Raw genomic sequence first — 16,290 nt, 5'->3', positions numbered from 1 at the left:
TCAAGGTCGAATGTCCGTGTATTTGTCTATTATTATCTTGTTTACTTATAAAGAAATATCTTAGCTCAAGGGTATGTAAAAAGACCCTTGTCATTTTAAGTGAACCTGAAATTTCATTGCACATGAAAGTCTTAGAACTTTGGATACAAAGCTCAAAACACCAAAGAACGATAATGATACACTGAAAATCTTGTGATGTCCCTCCCCATTGAAGGAAACAAAGAAATGTACTAATTACAAATTAAAGAATGTAATGCACTTCCGTACTATATTATTTATCTAAAAGAAAAAGATGAGGGTGTAAAAACGTTCCAAAGTTTTGTAAGCGCTTAAATAAAAATTAGCCTACCTTACTTGGTACGGTTTTACGAGATCATGTGCTATGGCTAAAATCCTATTTCAAACTACAAAACATGCCCCACCACATTACATGTGGCAACTCACTATAGCTAAAATGTTTAGATATATTAAGAAGTGAAAATCCAAATTTTCCTTCTTTTGCCTTTTCTCTCTTCTTCCCCCGGGAAAAGAAATCAGAAGAGCTGGCATCCAGAACTCTCAGAAACCTAAACCACACTTTATACCGTGTCTAGGGCTCTCACATTTGCCTGGCCATCTAACATGAAACCCCGACCACGCCCACGACCCCTGCCCCAGCCACGTCCACGTCCACGTCCACGTCCACGTCCACGTCCTTGTCCTCGTCCTCGTCCTGCAAGACATGAGATTTTTTATTTATTATTATTTAGAAACTATCACTTGTATTTTGAAATGGAAACTCACCCAATACACACAAAAATAGAAAAATTCCATCACTGCAAATTTGCCGCCATGTCTTTTTGCGGCAACAAATCCAATGACCAAAATAAATGAAAACACCAACCACAAGTATGAGAGGCCTAAAACCTTTTCCTATTTTCTCCTTCCAAATTTCTATTATCTAAAGCCATGCATCTAAGAGGAGGTTTTACAAAGTACAATATTGATACAGTAATTTTACTTGGCAAACAAAAAGAAAATTTCAAAATAAGACTAATCATGTTGCTAATATTATAAAAGTTAATCATAACAATTCTAGATGACATATAGCAGTCTCACTTACAAATATTATGCATGAGTACAAATATTAAGAAAGCCTCTAAACAAGGAAGAGTATGGAATATGTAAGGAAATGGTTTTTCACGTAAATGTCATCATTTGTTACACGTAAGATGGTATAAAAGCAAATAAAGGTTACCACGACCTTGTGCAGGAGTCGGCCCTCCCCCATAGTTATTCCCATAGTTATTATAATCACTGAATTCCTGCTGCGTGCTCCCACCACCGTACCCCCTTCCGCGCCCACGGTAGCCATGGCTTCTTCCACGACCTCGACCCCTGCCTCCATAATATCGTCCACCATCCAGGCCATTATCTCCATTGTACTCTACAACTCCATTATTATAACTCCCTGTAAATACAGTAAATCACAATTGTTGGTGCTGCAATTGGTGTTGCCAAAAAGGAACGCGCTCTTATAAATGAGCTTTACTTTTGGTAAGCAAAGCACTTCGGTCTTGAAGCTTAGTGCTTAAGTGTGCTTTTACCAACATTACTTAAGAAAAACAGAATAAAGTCCCAATCACCCACTGGCATGCAAAATCCACAGGGTATAAGGTGCTTAAGGGGGGATTCAAAACTCAAACCAGAAATCCCCACACAACTTGGTAAAAATTTAAGTGTAAAAATTAAATACTAGCAATAAAGAGGAATCAAAATAAAATATCAATTTCAAGAGTATTACCTCTTCCTCTGCCCCTTCCTCGACCACCACGGCCTCTACCACGCATTCTAGGAGAGCCCTCTATTTCCACGAGAAACAAAGCAACATTGACTAATATGCTTTAGAAGGATTAAAATACATAAAGTTTATCGCTTTACCTCCGTCATAATCATATTCAGTCCAGGGCTTCACTTGATCAGCTGGAATAGGTGGTTGGTAACTACATCATAGTACAAGCATTAACGATAACGAAAGAGGCCAAGGAAGAATACACCAAAAAGAAATCCAACATAGTTATCAGTTACCTTTTGCGTATGATACTATGACTACCAATCACCCATACAAATACAAAGACTCACAGAATGTGTTCATGTGTGTTGAATGTGTATAGAGAGAAATAGAGAGACGGTTGACCAAGAAATATAGAAACTCATACTGCACCATATTCACATAATCAACTATCTTTGGTTCTTTTGAAGTTCCATAAGTTCCTACTTGAAAAGCTCAAAGGATGGTCACGTGAATGATCAGTGCAACTGTGCCCATAAGTTTCTAACAACGCACCAATGGACCAACACAAAACATTCGAGAAAGAAGAGCAAAGCTTCTATTCATAAAAGAATGAGAACTCCACCATAAAAAAAATTCATTTTGACACGCGATATCCACCATTAAATATATAATATAAATACTTGTGACCCAGAATCATAAGAATCCAGGAAAATGGCAGGTATTTCATTAGACAACTGAGTCATAGTCTCAATTAATCATTATTTTTAATAAGGAATGACTATACACCCACAATAGATATTTCCCATAAAAAGCAAATAACAGAGTATTAATAAAAAAAATTACAAAACAAAGAATGAAAGTTGTCTGCTGGTCATACAATGGGACAAGAGAGGTACCCTGAGGATGATGTATCTAGTTCATTCTTGGACAAAGTAATTGTTATAACCGATACGTGGCGAGTAGTTTCCAGGCTGCATCATCGGAAACAACCAGCTCAAAAGGGATCAAAATGATTATGTTCTGTAAGTGAAAGATTCCTTTTATAATATCCTTACGGAAGAAGTCCCTCTTCTAGAGGCTCCCACAAGTCAGTAATATCAGTAGAACCAACTGCTGTGTTCTGATGAAGACCAGCTATCCTTCTCTACCAAAGAAAACAAATTATGGCAGGTAAATAATATACATTGCAAGCAGGCACAAACAGTAACATCAATACTGATAAAGTACTATTAGAACAACAATCTTTTACGTAGACTGAACAGGGGAAGAGTGGAAAAAAGGAGCGATATTCTAGCGAACTACCTTAATCAATTCAGCAATCATCACAGTCTTGCTGATCGCTCTGCCCATGGCTTTAAGAGCGATTTCATTAGATCCCTTTTCCTATATAAAAAATAGAGCAAAACAAACAGTAAGATAAGAAGTATGTACGAACATACCTACCATAGAAGTCAGAATATAACTAACTACTATATAAAACAAAATGTTCTTTTGTTTTTTACAAAATAAAAATCACAGAATGCATAATGGGTAAGATGAGGTGAAAAAATAAATGCTACCAAATAATTTATGCAAACATAACTTTCTTTTCCAAATAATGCCTACCTACACAAAAGGAAGCCAACACCACGAGTTTGGTTCATTACAGAAAATTTCAGCAAAAAAAACCCTAAAGTTAACTGGCCTAACAGCAGAAGAGGGGTATAAATTAGGGAAATTACACTTTAAACTCTTAAAACTACCGCCGCTTCTGCAATATGTACCTTAAACTACTATTCTTTTTTACTGAACGTGCCTTAAACTAAACTGGCAATCTGCACCCTAAAGTATGAAATTTGATCAATTTACACATTTAGTTAAGATTAAACCTTAGGACTCTGTCATGTGCCCTATTTTTTCATCTACCTTAACAATCAAATCTTAATTGAAGTTACAATTGCCAAAATTTGGTAGCTTGGCATTCAATTTGCCAATCTCGGAAGTTTATGTTGCAAATGGAAATGAAAAAAGGTGCTAATTCCGAGTGTGCAAAATGTAATCTTACCCATAAGCATAGAAACACACCAGCATTGCTAAAATAATAAGTACATGCAATACATATAAACACGCATCCATAAGCACATACACACTATATCCGGAGATAGAAACATCCATAAGTAATGTAGGAGCATATGAATCATACATATACTAAATAAAGGCGTATAGAGAGGTGGAGAGAGAGAGATAGAGGGTTTCGACCTGAAGTAGAGTGGTGGCATAGGTAATGTAGTTCCTCATCCTTCCCTGAGTGGTAATGCGAATCTCATTCTCGTTAATAGACGTCTCTGGCCTCGGCTTCTCCACCCTCTGGTACCGATCCATTTGCTAAAAACCGAAAATAAAAACCACCAAATTTTCAAGTTTATAGATCCAAATATATGAAACAATAACTAAAAAGAAAAAAATTCAGAAAACCCACAAAACCGTAGGGTTCTAGATACTGTTAAGTTGTTCAGCAAAGAAAGAGTAACAGAATTAAAAAAAAAACCAGCTGAACGAAGCTAGAGAGAAGCCCGCGTTTGCCTTGATATCTCTCTTTTTCTCAGTAATTTTGTTCGGTCGCGGGGAGCAATGAACACTACGAGATTTCGGAGTTACTTCTTGTTGCAGACAGATAGAGCCGATTTCAATCTGAAAAAGAGTAGGAGAGCGAGAGAGAGAGAGATTAATAGGGCTTACGAGAGCGGTCGTGGCGCCGTGAAGACCGCCTTGTAAAAACTGACAAAGGGATATTGGCTGATGACGTGGCTGGGGTCCACGGATATATATAGAAATAATTGTTGTTATCTTAATTACGTAAATATTTTAAATCATTGTTATTCAAATAGGGTTCTTAATTATAAAAAATAATATTTTTTATCTTAATTTTATTATCTTCAACAACTATCTTATTAATAAAATACTAAATAATATTTATTTATACATTTATTATGATCGATTGTTAAGGTCTCATTTTGATTGAAAAGTGATTTCAACTCATTTCATTTTTTCTTATTTTATTATTATAAAATTTTTAAATTCTTACGTAATATATAATAAATAATTTAATATTTTTAAATCTTAAAACAATCATAATATTTTATTTAACTTTTATCTCAACTAATATCATCTCAATTCACTATCCAAATGACATTTTAATTTATTTATTCGACGTATTCGATATTTTTGTTTAATTCTTTATTACAACAAAATTTATTAATAGCCAATTCTATTATGAAACTATCTAATAATCTTGCATTAAAGTTAACGGGAATAAAATTTATTTCTATGATAAAACTACATCAAACTTATAATTTCACTATGTTTGAAGCCATATAATCCCAAATGATGCATTTTTTTTTTTTTCAAAATTCCTACAAAACATATCTAAAAAAATTTAGTTATAGGTATATCTCCATTGCAAGACAATTTTTAGCAAAATACAATTATATTATATAAGTAAATAAAATTAATTTTTAATTTGCTCCTTTTTTTTTTAAATAAAAAAATCATATAAATGTGAAAGGCCGTATATATAATCCGTGAGATAGAGAGGAAGTGCCAAACAGGGAGGAGGAGGCAAGGGCAGTAAAAAAGCGAAGCAGGGGATATTCGCGATTGTAGCTCTCATAGTCCTCTCTCTCTCTCTCTCTCTCTCTCTCTCTCTCTCTCACAGGTATGCCAAGCCCTCCCTTTGGCTTCTTTTTTGGTTTAATTTATACTACTTTCAACGTGCGATCCGTTTGGTTTCCGAGAAATCTCTCTGGAAAAAGTAAAGCTGAGAACTTTCGAATTCGGAATCTTCAACTGACCGTGTTTGCTTTAGCTCTATGAGAAAACATTCGAGTTTCTTTTTTATCTTTTTTTTTTTTGTCCCTGGGATTTCTTTGCGACCAAACGGAACTTTAGGGTTTGACCTGGGGACACTATTCTCTCTGTTTTGCTTTAAAAGAAATAATTAAAGAAATAATTATTTATTAAAAGAAATATTTAAAGAAATAATTATTTAGGCATTCTTATATCACATTGATTGCGGAACTAAATTCAATGCTAGATTTCAGATTCATTTAACTTTTTCTTTAAAAGGAATTGGATTTCTGAAGGCACTTGAACAATGGTATTAAGTGTGCTATGTACTTAGCATTGCTATTGGGCTATACAGAGTGCATTGGTATACATACCGGCAGAAGAAAATAATTTTATTTGTTGGCATTTTGAAATAGAAGAGTGTTGGGAGTGATAGTGGACCTAAATTCTAAGAAAAGCTAAAATTATGTTTGGGTTTTGTTACAGGTTGGTTCACAATGACAGACCCTTCTAAGGTCATTCACGTTCGCAATGTGGGCCATGAGATATCTGAAGTATACTCTCACTATATTTTCTTCTCTCTCTTCCTGTTTATTTTCTCTGATATTAGATTATACAGTAAAAAATACTGACGGTAGGAGGAAAAAATATTTTATTAATCGCATCTATTTTGAAGAGATAGAAATGAAGAAAATAAATGAGGTTGTGGCCTTACTTGGATAGCCACCACTGTTTAAATATATTGCAACCTTAAAGTTGAAAATGAGCAAATGACATTAATGTATCTCTGCATAAATATAAATACTTATTAAAACAAAATGCTTAACAATTATTTTTACTTACCCGAACCCCTAGGGGTTGGCTCTAGTGGTAAGAACGTTGGTCTTGGTGGTATGCTCCCTTTAAATCTAGGGTTTGAGCCCTTACGTGAAAATATCCTTGAATTAACCGAGATGCAGTTACTGAAAACTCCTTGCGAACGACTTGTGCTGCACCCTTGAGATTAGTCAAGGATTTGTTCCGAATACCCGATGCCAATAAAAGAAAACTAATATGCTATTCAAGTTTATTTGACATGTTCATGGCATATTTTTGTAGACATGGAAATTAGGAAGCAAGGAAGAATTGATCATTTAAGTGGAGACATGAAAGTGAAATGTGAAAATTAAATTTACAGTAGTCCTTTCTTGTGCCTTGAGCAGTTCAAGTCTAATATACTATGAAATCTTTTTTTTTTTTTTTTTTGATAGGTAATCATAGGAATTTTAGTAATAGAAATAGGCAAAGCCCAGGTACACAGGTAATATACATGAGAAACACCTAGTTAGGGTTTACGATCGAAAGAAGCAAGTCATGAATATTTAGTCCATTACAAACAATGTTTCCTGCCCATAAAAGCAAAGACTTAAAGAAGAAAAGTTTAAGTTCCTCCGTTGTTCTCTCAAAGTCGTCAAAGCTTCTTGCATTTCTTTCCCTCCAGATACACCAACACATACAAACAGGAACCATACGCCAAATGACCACCACCTGAGAGTTACCCTGAATGCCTCTCCAACTTACAAGGAAATCCACCAATCTAAGAGGCATGACCCAAGACAAACCGACTCTCGTGAAAAAATCATCCCACAACCCTGGCCACCTCGCAATGTAGAAGCAAATGATCTACTAATTCCCCCTGCTTCATACACATACAACACCAATTAGTCACAATTACCCGGCGCTTCCTCAAGTTATCTGTAGTTAGGAACTTTGTCCAGTGTTGCTGTCCAAACAAAAAAAGCCGCTTTTGAAGGAGCTTTTGTCTGCCATATACTCTTCCATGAGAACATGGTCAAACCAGGACTCGTTAGAGCTTGGTAAAATAATCTAACAGTGAAGTTGCCTTTCTTAGAATGACTCCAATGCATCTTGTCCCCGGTATCCCCTGGTATACTTACTGAATACAATGTCGCAAAGAACTCTAAAATAATTTTGACCTCCCAATCTTGGGCTGCCCTAATGAAATCAATATTCCATTGAGGGGGGCCACTTGAAAGGACCAAAAGATCAGCAATCGTTGCATCCTTTTGTATTGCTAGCTCAAAAATAGCAGGGAATGTGACTTGAAGGCTATGATCACCACACCATTTATCATACCAAAAACTGACGCAAGAACCATCACCCACCACCAAATGTTCATGTCCTCTAAATGTCTCCCAATGTCCCTTTATATATTTCCATAACCCCACTCCATATGTGCCTCGTACTTCATTCGAGCACAAACCTCCCCAAGCCTTTCCAAATTTAGAGTCTATAACCGACTTCCATAAAGCCTCCCTTTCAAGTTGGTACCTCTACAACCATTTTCCCAAAAGAGCTTGATTGAATTTTGTCAATTGACGAATTCCCAACCCTCCCCCACAAATAGGTGTACAAACTGTTGACCAATTGACCAGATGAAATTTAAACTCATCCCCCAAACCACTCCACAAGAAATCCCTTTGTAATTTTTCAATACAATTAGCTACCTTTATGGGAAGCGGAAACAAAGACAAAAAATACGTGGGTAAGTTTGAAAGAGTGCTTTTAATCAAAGTCAACCTACCACCTTTCGACAAATATAATCTCTTCCAAGAAGCCAACCTGCGCTCCACCCTTTCGACCACTCCATCCTAGATCTTTTCAGATTTAAAATAGGCACCCAATGGTAAACCAAGGTATTTTAGAGGCAGTGAAGATACCTTGCATCCCAAGAGTGTAGCTAATGATTCTGCTTCATGAACGGCCCCCACTGGCACTAATTAAGACTTTGAAAGGTTAATACTCAAGTCTGATGTAGCTTCAAAGCAAAGGAGTAGCGCCTTCAAGGCTTGGATTTGACCAATATGTGCACCGCAAAAAATTAGAGTGTCATCAGCAAATAATAGGTGAGAAATGTTAAGATAATACTATGAAATCCATTCGTTCTTAAGAAGGGTTACCCTCTTGAATCACCTCTTTAATGTATCCCTGCATAGAAATAGTATGCAGTCTATAAAATCCATGGTATGAAATAATGCCGTCTCAACATCCCCTCCATGGCACAACAATTTTCTACTCACGTCACTGCTTATGATTGAAGATTGATGCTATCATCAGGAAGAAGCACAACTATGAACCCAAATGAAATGAGAAACTATGACCTTTATTATCCATTTCGAAATTAATCCATATATAAGATTAATCTTTGGTATATATGTTCAATAAGAACCTTTAAAACTTCATTCTCTTCATCGCCACCCACATTGTGAGAGCATTCATAAATCTGTTACAAATAAGACCTGTCAGGGTGCAGCCCAGTGATCAAAGGGTGGACTTGAGATGAGTTGTAGACTCAGACAACCTAGGTATGATTCCAAAGTTTGTTATTTTTGTACTACACATGGCTTTGCCTATTCTTTTATTAATACAACTTGATTACTTGTAAAAAAAAAATGATTCCAAAGTACGAATTCCCCTAAATTACCTAATACACAGTTCTAACGGGCAGAGTCTTGTTTCCGGGGTTTACTCCCCAAGGATGGATCTGCCTTGTTGAGGTTCCATGTCATCACAAATTCATATATTTTTGTACTTATAAAAAAAAAAAAATTCATATATTTTTTATGACCTTTGGAAAGTGCCTTTGTTTAAAATGAACATAAATGTATATTGTATTTCTTTTCTATTTTAAGTAGAGTTCTATATTGTGTTTCATTATGCTTTTTGCCAGTTATATTTATATTTTTTTTAGTGTTCTCTCCTATTTCTATCTCATATATCCTTTGACACCGGTAATACTTTTCATGCCAGAATGATTTGCTTCAGCTATTCCAGCCATTTGGAGTCATTACTAAGCTTGTGATGCTTCGTGCAAAAAATCAGGTCTTGACTTTGCCACTATGTAGAGGCATTTGTTTTCGTTGTGAACTTAAGTAAAACCTTGGATGTTTAATAACTTGCTTTTTACTTATAAAAAAAAGTAAAACCTTGGATGTGACACATTTTGTTATGTTTTCCATGCATGCAGGCTCTGATCCAAATGCAAGATATTCCTACCGCAGTCAATGCTCTGCAATTCTATGCAAATGTTCAGCCAAGCATAAGGTATGAACAGATTGTTTACTTTTTCTAATTTAAATTTTCTGCGGAAGTAAGGCATTTCTAATTTTCAATATCACCTTAATTGGCAGACATTATTTTAAGATTTCATATATGATATGTATGTCTTTACATTTTGCCCCAGGGGGAGGAATGTTTATGTCCAATTCTCATCACATCAGGAACTAACAACAATGGATCAAAATACTCAAGGAAGAGGAGATGAGGTTGGTATATTCTTAAATGAGATTTGATCATTGTAATCAATTTATCTTGTTGATTTCTATGGAATAAAGCAATGAATGGAGGAATTCTTTTTTATGGCTAAAATAACTGTTTCTTGAATGTTGACTTGATTACATACTGCTTAATCAATTACTTGCTGAGATGCCTTTTTAAAGGCTATGTAAGAAAATAGTATTAATATGCTTTATGCTCACAGTTACTGCTATTCTCCTTCAAGTAAAAAAAAAAAAAAAAAAAAACTTCACTAACAAATAAAAAAGGTTCCTGCTGAGCTTCTCATTGAACATCCAACACGGATAGATTGTCATTTATAGTTTTCAATATCATTCTTGACTGTAATTTAGAAAATTATTGTGTAGTTTACATAACCAGTGATATTATTGCATACTCTGTAAAGCTACTGGGCTTCCATCATTGTGTTACATTCTATGAGAGCTCTCGGTGGGTTTGTCTCCAAAGGAAAAGAGGAAAATGATACTTTTTGGTGAGGATTATTGTGTGGCTCGATTAAAATGAATAATATATCGTTCTTTTTTCACTTGATTTTCTTAATATTTTTTTTCGTGATTCTCATGAAATCTCACCTTAGTTTACTCTTCTTTATTTTTTTCTTCATCTTCATGACTTTTTAAATTATCTGGGCTTTGGAGTAGTAGATTTTATTTCTAAGGATCATTTCTCTATCCATATCCCTCTATTTATTGTCTTCTCCCTCTTGTCTCTATGCTATTCCGCTGTCTGCACTTTCTGGATACTCAGCCAAATCGAATTCTCCTAGTTACTATTCATCACATGCTATATCCAATAACGGTGGACGTGCTGCATCAAGTGTTTTCTCCTCATGGATTTGTAGAGAAGATCGTAACTTTTCAAAAGTCAGCTGGTCAGCTTCTTCTAGTTTTCTCTCTCTTTCTTTCTCTGTCTCTGTTTATAATTGAAAATTTCTTTCTTCAGCTATTAAGCATTGGCTGAATAGATCAGTATTGTTTTTTGGAGAGAATTTAATTTCAACGAATTTCTTATGGTTGGGCACCAGAATTTCCTATAAGTTGGCTTTAGATGAGAAATGCTGTATTTTCAATATCTTAAAATGTCCTGGTGTCTTTTTGTGTGCATATTCATATGCCTTTTAATCTAGAAGAAGATATTCACTATAAATGCATGCATATCCTTTTTCCCTTAATGGTGTTTTCGTCTTGTATTTACAATTTACGTAGGTTTTCAAGCACTTATTCAGTATCAATCACGCCAGAATGCTGTTGTTGCTAGAACTGCACTTCAGGTAGTATTACATCCTCTGTTTTTCTAGTTAGTTTGAACTGGAGACTTTGTTGATGTCTACAGTCTGGTTTGATTTCCAAAACGAGGTTTAACACTTATTCTTGTTATGTTTTAGGGACGTAATATTTATGACGGTTGCTGTCAACTGGACATTCAGTTCTCAAAGTAGGTTTTGAAACATTTTAGAATTTTTATTTTACTTTCCATGTACTTGGTTGCACGCAGCTGAGTGTCCACATTTTTGTCTTTGGGTGTATGTTTGGTCCTTTAAATCATCTGCTTTCTATGTTGATTTATTTTTCTTTTTTCTGTAATCCAGCCTTGACGAGTTGCAAGTAAACTACAATAATGAGCGTTCTAGGTGGGCTGGTCGCATATGGGCTCTGACTTCTGTCACTCCTTTACGTTTTGAAATTAACTCTCCCTTGTTGCTGAATTTAGTTATTTATTCCATCATTAAATTAGGGATTTCACGAACCCAAATCTGCCCACAGAACAGAAAGGCAGATCTTCACAAGTATGTACTCGTCCTTTGATGTTAATAATATGAACATTTATGAAATTGCTGTCCCTTGCCTTTTAATTTAAGTAATTCTTTTTGTTTTGACAGCCAGGGTATGGCGAGGCAGGGGGCACGTATGGCCTTCAAGCTACTGGACGGGGAGGTGCTTAATTAGGCATTTGCAAATTGTTATAATAAGTTTATTGTAATTATGTGATTTTCTATCATTTACTGATGTGTATGTTTTTCTTTTCCTTCCAGTTGCATTTCCACAGGTCAGTATTGCTCAGGCCGTGATGTCTTGTATACAAGTTAATTATAACAGTGTTGGAGGCTGCATTTATTTGTATCTCGTGGTGGATTATATGGAACTTCCAAGTCTCTCTTTGCAAGTGAATATGTTATAAGTATACCATGATTGCCTAAGAATTCCATCTTCTTATCTCCTAGCTTGCAAGTGGTCATTTTCCCTAAACTTGCGATTAGGGAGATCTATCTTTCAATTTAATCTTTTTGTGTTGATGTGTGGGGGGGTGGGTCATTGATTGGGTGTATCTGGGGTGGGGTGTTAAAGTCTTTATTGCAATATTATCTTCTCTTGGAGCATATGTCCTGCCAAGAGATTATATTGTAAGGGTCTGTTGATGGTTGGCTCTTGTCAAGACAATTACTCAACTTGTTTAACTTCATGACAGTCATATCATCTTTAGTGTACATTGCACTTCTCCACAGTTGTATTAGTTTGGCTCTAAACATGCCCATGATTGATGAATTTTGTTTCCTCTGGCAATCTAGATGGCCAATGCAGAAGCAATTGCAGCTGCCTTTGGAGGAGGTCTGCCTCCTGGAATAAGTGGGACAAATGACAGGTGTACAGTCCTTGTCTCCAATCTAAATCCTGATGTAAGAGAAACTTTCTTATTTATAATTCAAAGGCTTTGTTCAATTCTTGTTTTCACATACCATACTTTGTTTCAGAGAATAGATGAGGATAAGCTCTTCAACCTTTTCTCCATATACGGAAACATTGTGAGAATTAAACTTCTCCGCAACAAACCAGATCATGCGCTTATTCAGATGGGGGATGGTTTCCAGGCCGAACTGGCAGTACACTTTTTGAAGGTTTGTTTTTGCATTAACTTATCAAGCCATGTTCGTTATGCTGAGTCAGTTGTCTCTTTTTCATTGAATTGTAATGGCATGTCAATTTATTAGGCCTGATGAGGTAATCAGGTTATGATTTAGAGTATTAGACCCTGCAATATTGGAATGATGAGCGAACTGATAAAATGTGAGTGGAAACTATATTGGATCTGGACACACTAAAACCTTTTCTCATTTGAGATATAGGGAGCACTGATATTTGGGAAGCAGTTAGAGGTCAACTTCTCAAAGCATCCAAACATAACCCAAGGTGCTGAGACACACGAGTACATAAACTCAAATCTCAACCGCTTCAACCGTAATGCTGCTAAGAATTACCGCTACTGCTGCTCCCCTACAAAAATGATCCACCTGTCAACACTTCCCCTGGAAATCACTGAAGAGGAGATTGTGAGCCACTTGGAAGAACATGGCACCATTCTCAACACTAAGCTTTTTGAGATGAATGGGAAGAAGCAGGCCCTAGTTATGTTTGAAACTGAGGAGCAGGCTACTGAAGCCCTAGTGTGCAAGCATGCTACTTCGCTTGCTGGATCAATAATCCGGATTTCTTTTTCCCAGTTACAGTCTATTTAAGTGGCGTTATTGTAGAAGGATAACCAGGGTAAGCATCCCTAAGGATACTAGGTGTAAGGATTAAAATTGGGAGGGATATTTTTATGCAGCTGATGGTCTTCTACACTCTTTTCTGACAATGTGCTTTTGATTGCTTTTTTTACTGGTGGGATCTTCTGTTTCGATTTCTCTAACTCTTATCTTTCTTATCTCAATTGCTTGCATCAATTCTTTCTTATTGAGGTTTCTTTATTAGTTGGGGTAGATTTATGATTGCGGATGGGCACAGTTTTGAAGGACAGGAGGAAGAAAGAGGGGGAAGATATTTTGCCTTTTCAGGGAGAGGGACCTCCTATGTATCTTGGTTGTATGTCTTGTAATTCAGGCTAATCGGGCCATCTCTGTTGTATCTTAATCAACACCCTTTTTTATTTCCTGTCAATTGATTTATGAGAAACTTCTTGAAACTATCCCCTTCTCCCTTCTCCCTTCTCCTTTTCTCCTTCTCCTTCATCCGCTTCTCTGTGTGAAAGATTGATATATGTTCTTTGCTTGTCTCCCATTTGAGGTATAAGGCGTTTCCTCTTCTCCTCCTATCTTATTCTTCGTCCTCCTCTCTCTCTCTCTCTCGCTCTCTCGCTCTCTCACCCACACAGTTTGTGAATGTTTCATTGCAATGGAGAAAGGGTTGAAATGGCATACCGTCCATCAATAATTTGAGAACTGTATCAAGCATGAGCTTGATGGAGCTTAAACACAGCGAAGGGAGAATAAGAAGTGAGAGTGGTGATTTATTGAGTGCCTAAACTATCTTTGGATTTCAGAGTATTTCTTTTGAAGTTGGTTTGGTATCGTTTCTAAATGGTCATCCCCTTCTTCACCCCACTGAAAAATTCTGGTAATTTTAATGGTCTGCGATAAAATGAGAATACCACCTCATTTGTAATTTAGAATTACAAAATAATAATTAGAAATACATTCAAATTCGATGTGATTCTTGGTATGCTGGGACAGAGTTACAATCAAGGAAAAAGCTACGCTCACCACTTCACCATCCCGTTTGACGTGACAGCCTATTGGATAGTAAAATCAGATAAGATGATTTTAGATGAAATGTTAAATTTAAATAAAATATTATTAGAATATTATTTTTTAATATTATTATTATTTTGGTACTTAAAAAAATTAAATTATTTATTATATTTGGATAATAATGAGATGGGAGGAAGTGATTCTTGAATCCAAACCTCCCTCTTGAAAACGTGAAAAAACTTGAAAAAGCCTCTCTGAAGTTTGAAGAAGCCGAAAACGTAGCTTTTCCCTCTCTTCCGTCGAATTTCATCTCCTTCACGATGAAGATCTGCTCTCCCTTGTTTCCGTCCAAGTCTCCCTCTATCATAAAAATGTAGTTTTTTCCTCTTCCTTGTTTCCCGTCGAATTTCATCTTCTTCACGATGAAGATCTGTTCTCCCTTGTTTTTGTCCAAACCTCCCTCTCTCTCTCAAACGTAGTTTTTTTCCCTCCTTGTTTATGAGAGCTCATGGAAGTTGGTTTCTTCGTATAACGAGAACCTTCAATTATTTGGAACCCCATGCAATTAATGGTTGACACATTGTAGAAGAAATTAAGGGATGGCACACAGTGGGTTTGGTAGAGAAAATTCCAAACAACCTCCCAATACTTCAACGAAAAAGACAACTAATCATTTTCTTGTCTCTATTTAGGATACTTGGTTCAACAATGGTAAGAGTTTTGTTAGCACTCATGATCTCTATGCATGAACAACAAAAATATGAGCGAGATGAACCGTATGTAGGAGAAGCACAAGCAGCCCTACTAGTCGTCAAGGAAGCTCAAGCCAAGGGAATGGAAAACATCATTCTAGAAGGCGACTCACTTGACGTTATGATCACTGCCATTAATTTCAGCTATATTTTGACAATAGACTAGAGGATCGACCCTATAAATAAGGATATTGCAACTAGATTAAAACGAGTTGTATCTTGGTTAGTTCAAAAACTCGACCTTCGGGCTACTTGTGCCGGAAGGTCAGACGGAGGAGAGTTGGAAGACGACGCCGAAAATGGATTTCTTATGCCGCACGGACTGAATCCATACTGAGGGAAATAAATCCCTCTTTTTTTAAAAAAAAATTAAAAAATGCCACCGTGGCATGCCATGTCGAGTGGGAACGGAAAGCGGGACTCATGAATGGTGGCTGTAGAACGACCCTACAAACAAATACCATTACTCCAATTATGTCAGTTTGTGGGTGGTTTTTCTATGTTGTCGGATCAGAATCCTTCCTAAGGCATGTGTTAAATCCTAGTCCTATCACTAGTCAACTACAAAGAGGCATGAACCTCTGTCAAGGTTACGACGTTTTGACCTTGGCTACTGAAAATATAAATGCATTGCATAGTTTTGAGAGTAGGGATTAGCAGACCTTGAATATGGGATGCTGCATATGATACATGGGAGCCATTGATTACTCAAAACTACAAAAGGCTAGCACCAGTCAACATTGTGTATTGAGCTAGGGCAAATGCAAAAGGTGCCTCTTGTTTGCAGTTGAATTACTGTGTGAATTACTGTTGTAGTGCACCATTGTCAATTGGTAGATGATAGAACTGGAGTTGAGAAACTGCAAATTCATGATATGCACCACCACCCAGGTCATTATACCAACACAACATGTATTTCAAACCCTCAAGGTTGTTGAAAATGCCATTCATTTCACTATCTATCATAGTAACCCGAATGCAGTTTTCAAAGGCAGAAAGTGATGGGGGGGAAGATGTAGGGTCTTCTTGGCTGTTAGTTGTTGCAAATGACCACTACAAGG

General features: G+C 36.4%; 2 protein-coding genes across 9 annotated transcripts; one reads left to right on the top strand and one right to left on the bottom strand.

Annotated features, from left to right (window-relative positions):
- Positions 1 to 241: 241 nt before the first annotated feature.
- Positions 242 to 4,514, bottom strand: LOC109011402. Of its 6 annotated transcripts, none has more exons than XM_018992597.2 (9): positions 4,302 to 4,514; positions 4,013 to 4,138; positions 3,077 to 3,157; positions 2,830 to 2,918; positions 2,671 to 2,745; positions 1,921 to 1,982; positions 1,784 to 1,843; positions 1,238 to 1,450; positions 242 to 712 (listed from the first exon to the last, which is right to left on the bottom strand). In XM_018992597.2, the coding sequence occupies exons 2-9, from the start codon at positions 4,133 to 4,135 to the stop codon at positions 579 to 581; spliced, it is 837 nt and encodes a 278-aa protein (XP_018848142.1). In that variant the 5' UTR covers positions 4,136 to 4,138; positions 4,302 to 4,514; the 3' UTR covers positions 242 to 578. The 6 variants fall into 6 exon arrangements, with proteins under 6 accessions (XP_018848142.1, XP_018848141.1, XP_035546460.1 ...); XM_018992596.2 differs by having other exon boundaries at positions 4,337 to 4,514; XM_035690567.1 differs by having other exon boundaries at positions 1,241 to 1,450; positions 4,337 to 4,514.
- An 835-nt stretch (positions 4,515 to 5,349) lies between these two features.
- On the top strand, positions 5,350 to 13,660 carry LOC109011401 (polypyrimidine tract-binding protein homolog 3-like). 3 transcript variants are annotated; one of them, XM_035691060.1, is made up of 15 exons: positions 5,350 to 5,456; positions 6,082 to 6,153; positions 9,410 to 9,481; positions 9,627 to 9,703; positions 9,843 to 9,924; positions 10,703 to 10,826; positions 11,161 to 11,225; positions 11,340 to 11,389; positions 11,544 to 11,585; positions 11,690 to 11,741; positions 11,835 to 11,889; positions 11,988 to 12,001; positions 12,522 to 12,629; positions 12,705 to 12,848; positions 13,077 to 13,660. In XM_035691060.1, exons 2-15 carry the CDS (start codon positions 6,097 to 6,099, stop codon positions 13,464 to 13,466), a joined length of 1,332 nt encoding a protein of 443 aa, XP_035546953.1. In that variant the 5' UTR covers positions 5,350 to 5,456; positions 6,082 to 6,096; the 3' UTR covers positions 13,467 to 13,660. The 3 variants fall into 3 exon arrangements, with proteins under 3 accessions (XP_035546953.1, XP_035546954.1, XP_018848136.1); XM_035691061.1 differs by having other exon boundaries at positions 5,350 to 5,462; XM_018992591.2 differs by having other exon boundaries at positions 5,350 to 5,468; positions 6,086 to 6,153.
- The last annotated feature ends 2,630 nt before the right edge of the window (positions 13,661 to 16,290 follow it).

Source organism: Juglans regia, chromosome 6 (assembly GCF_001411555.2).
Source record: "Juglans regia cultivar Chandler chromosome 6, Walnut 2.0, whole genome shotgun sequence".
In the NCBI taxonomy this organism is placed as follows: domain Eukaryota; kingdom Viridiplantae; phylum Streptophyta; class Magnoliopsida; order Fagales; family Juglandaceae; genus Juglans; species Juglans regia.
The sequence above is the reverse complement of the archived record's forward strand: the minus strand, read 5'-3'. Positions and strand labels throughout refer to the sequence as shown.

Bases quoted from the DNA above. Each gene is read 5' to 3' on its own strand.
- LOC109011402 (XM_018992597.2), bottom strand. From the start codon at position 4,135: ATGGATCGGTACCAGAGGGTGGAGAAGCCGAGGCCAGAGACGTCTATT. The intron at 3,158-4,012 runs GTCGAAACCCTC...TTTTTTATATAG, and splicing joins ATGCCACCACTCTACTTCAG to GAAAAGGGATCTAATGAAAT. The intron at 1,983-2,670 runs GTACCTCTCTTG...ACTATGATGTAG, and splicing joins CTAGATACATCATCCTCAGG to TTACCAACCACCTATTCCAG.
- LOC109011401 (XM_035691060.1), top strand. From the start codon at position 6,097: ATGACAGACCCTTCTAAGGTCATTCACGTTCGCAATGTGGGCCATGAG. The intron at 9,925-10,702 runs GTTGGTATATTC...CTGGATACTCAG, and splicing joins CTCAAGGAAGAGGAGATGAG to CCAAATCGAATTCTCCTAGT. The intron at 11,226-11,339 runs GTAGTATTACAT...GTTATGTTTTAG, and splicing joins TTGCTAGAACTGCACTTCAG to GGACGTAATATTTATGACGG.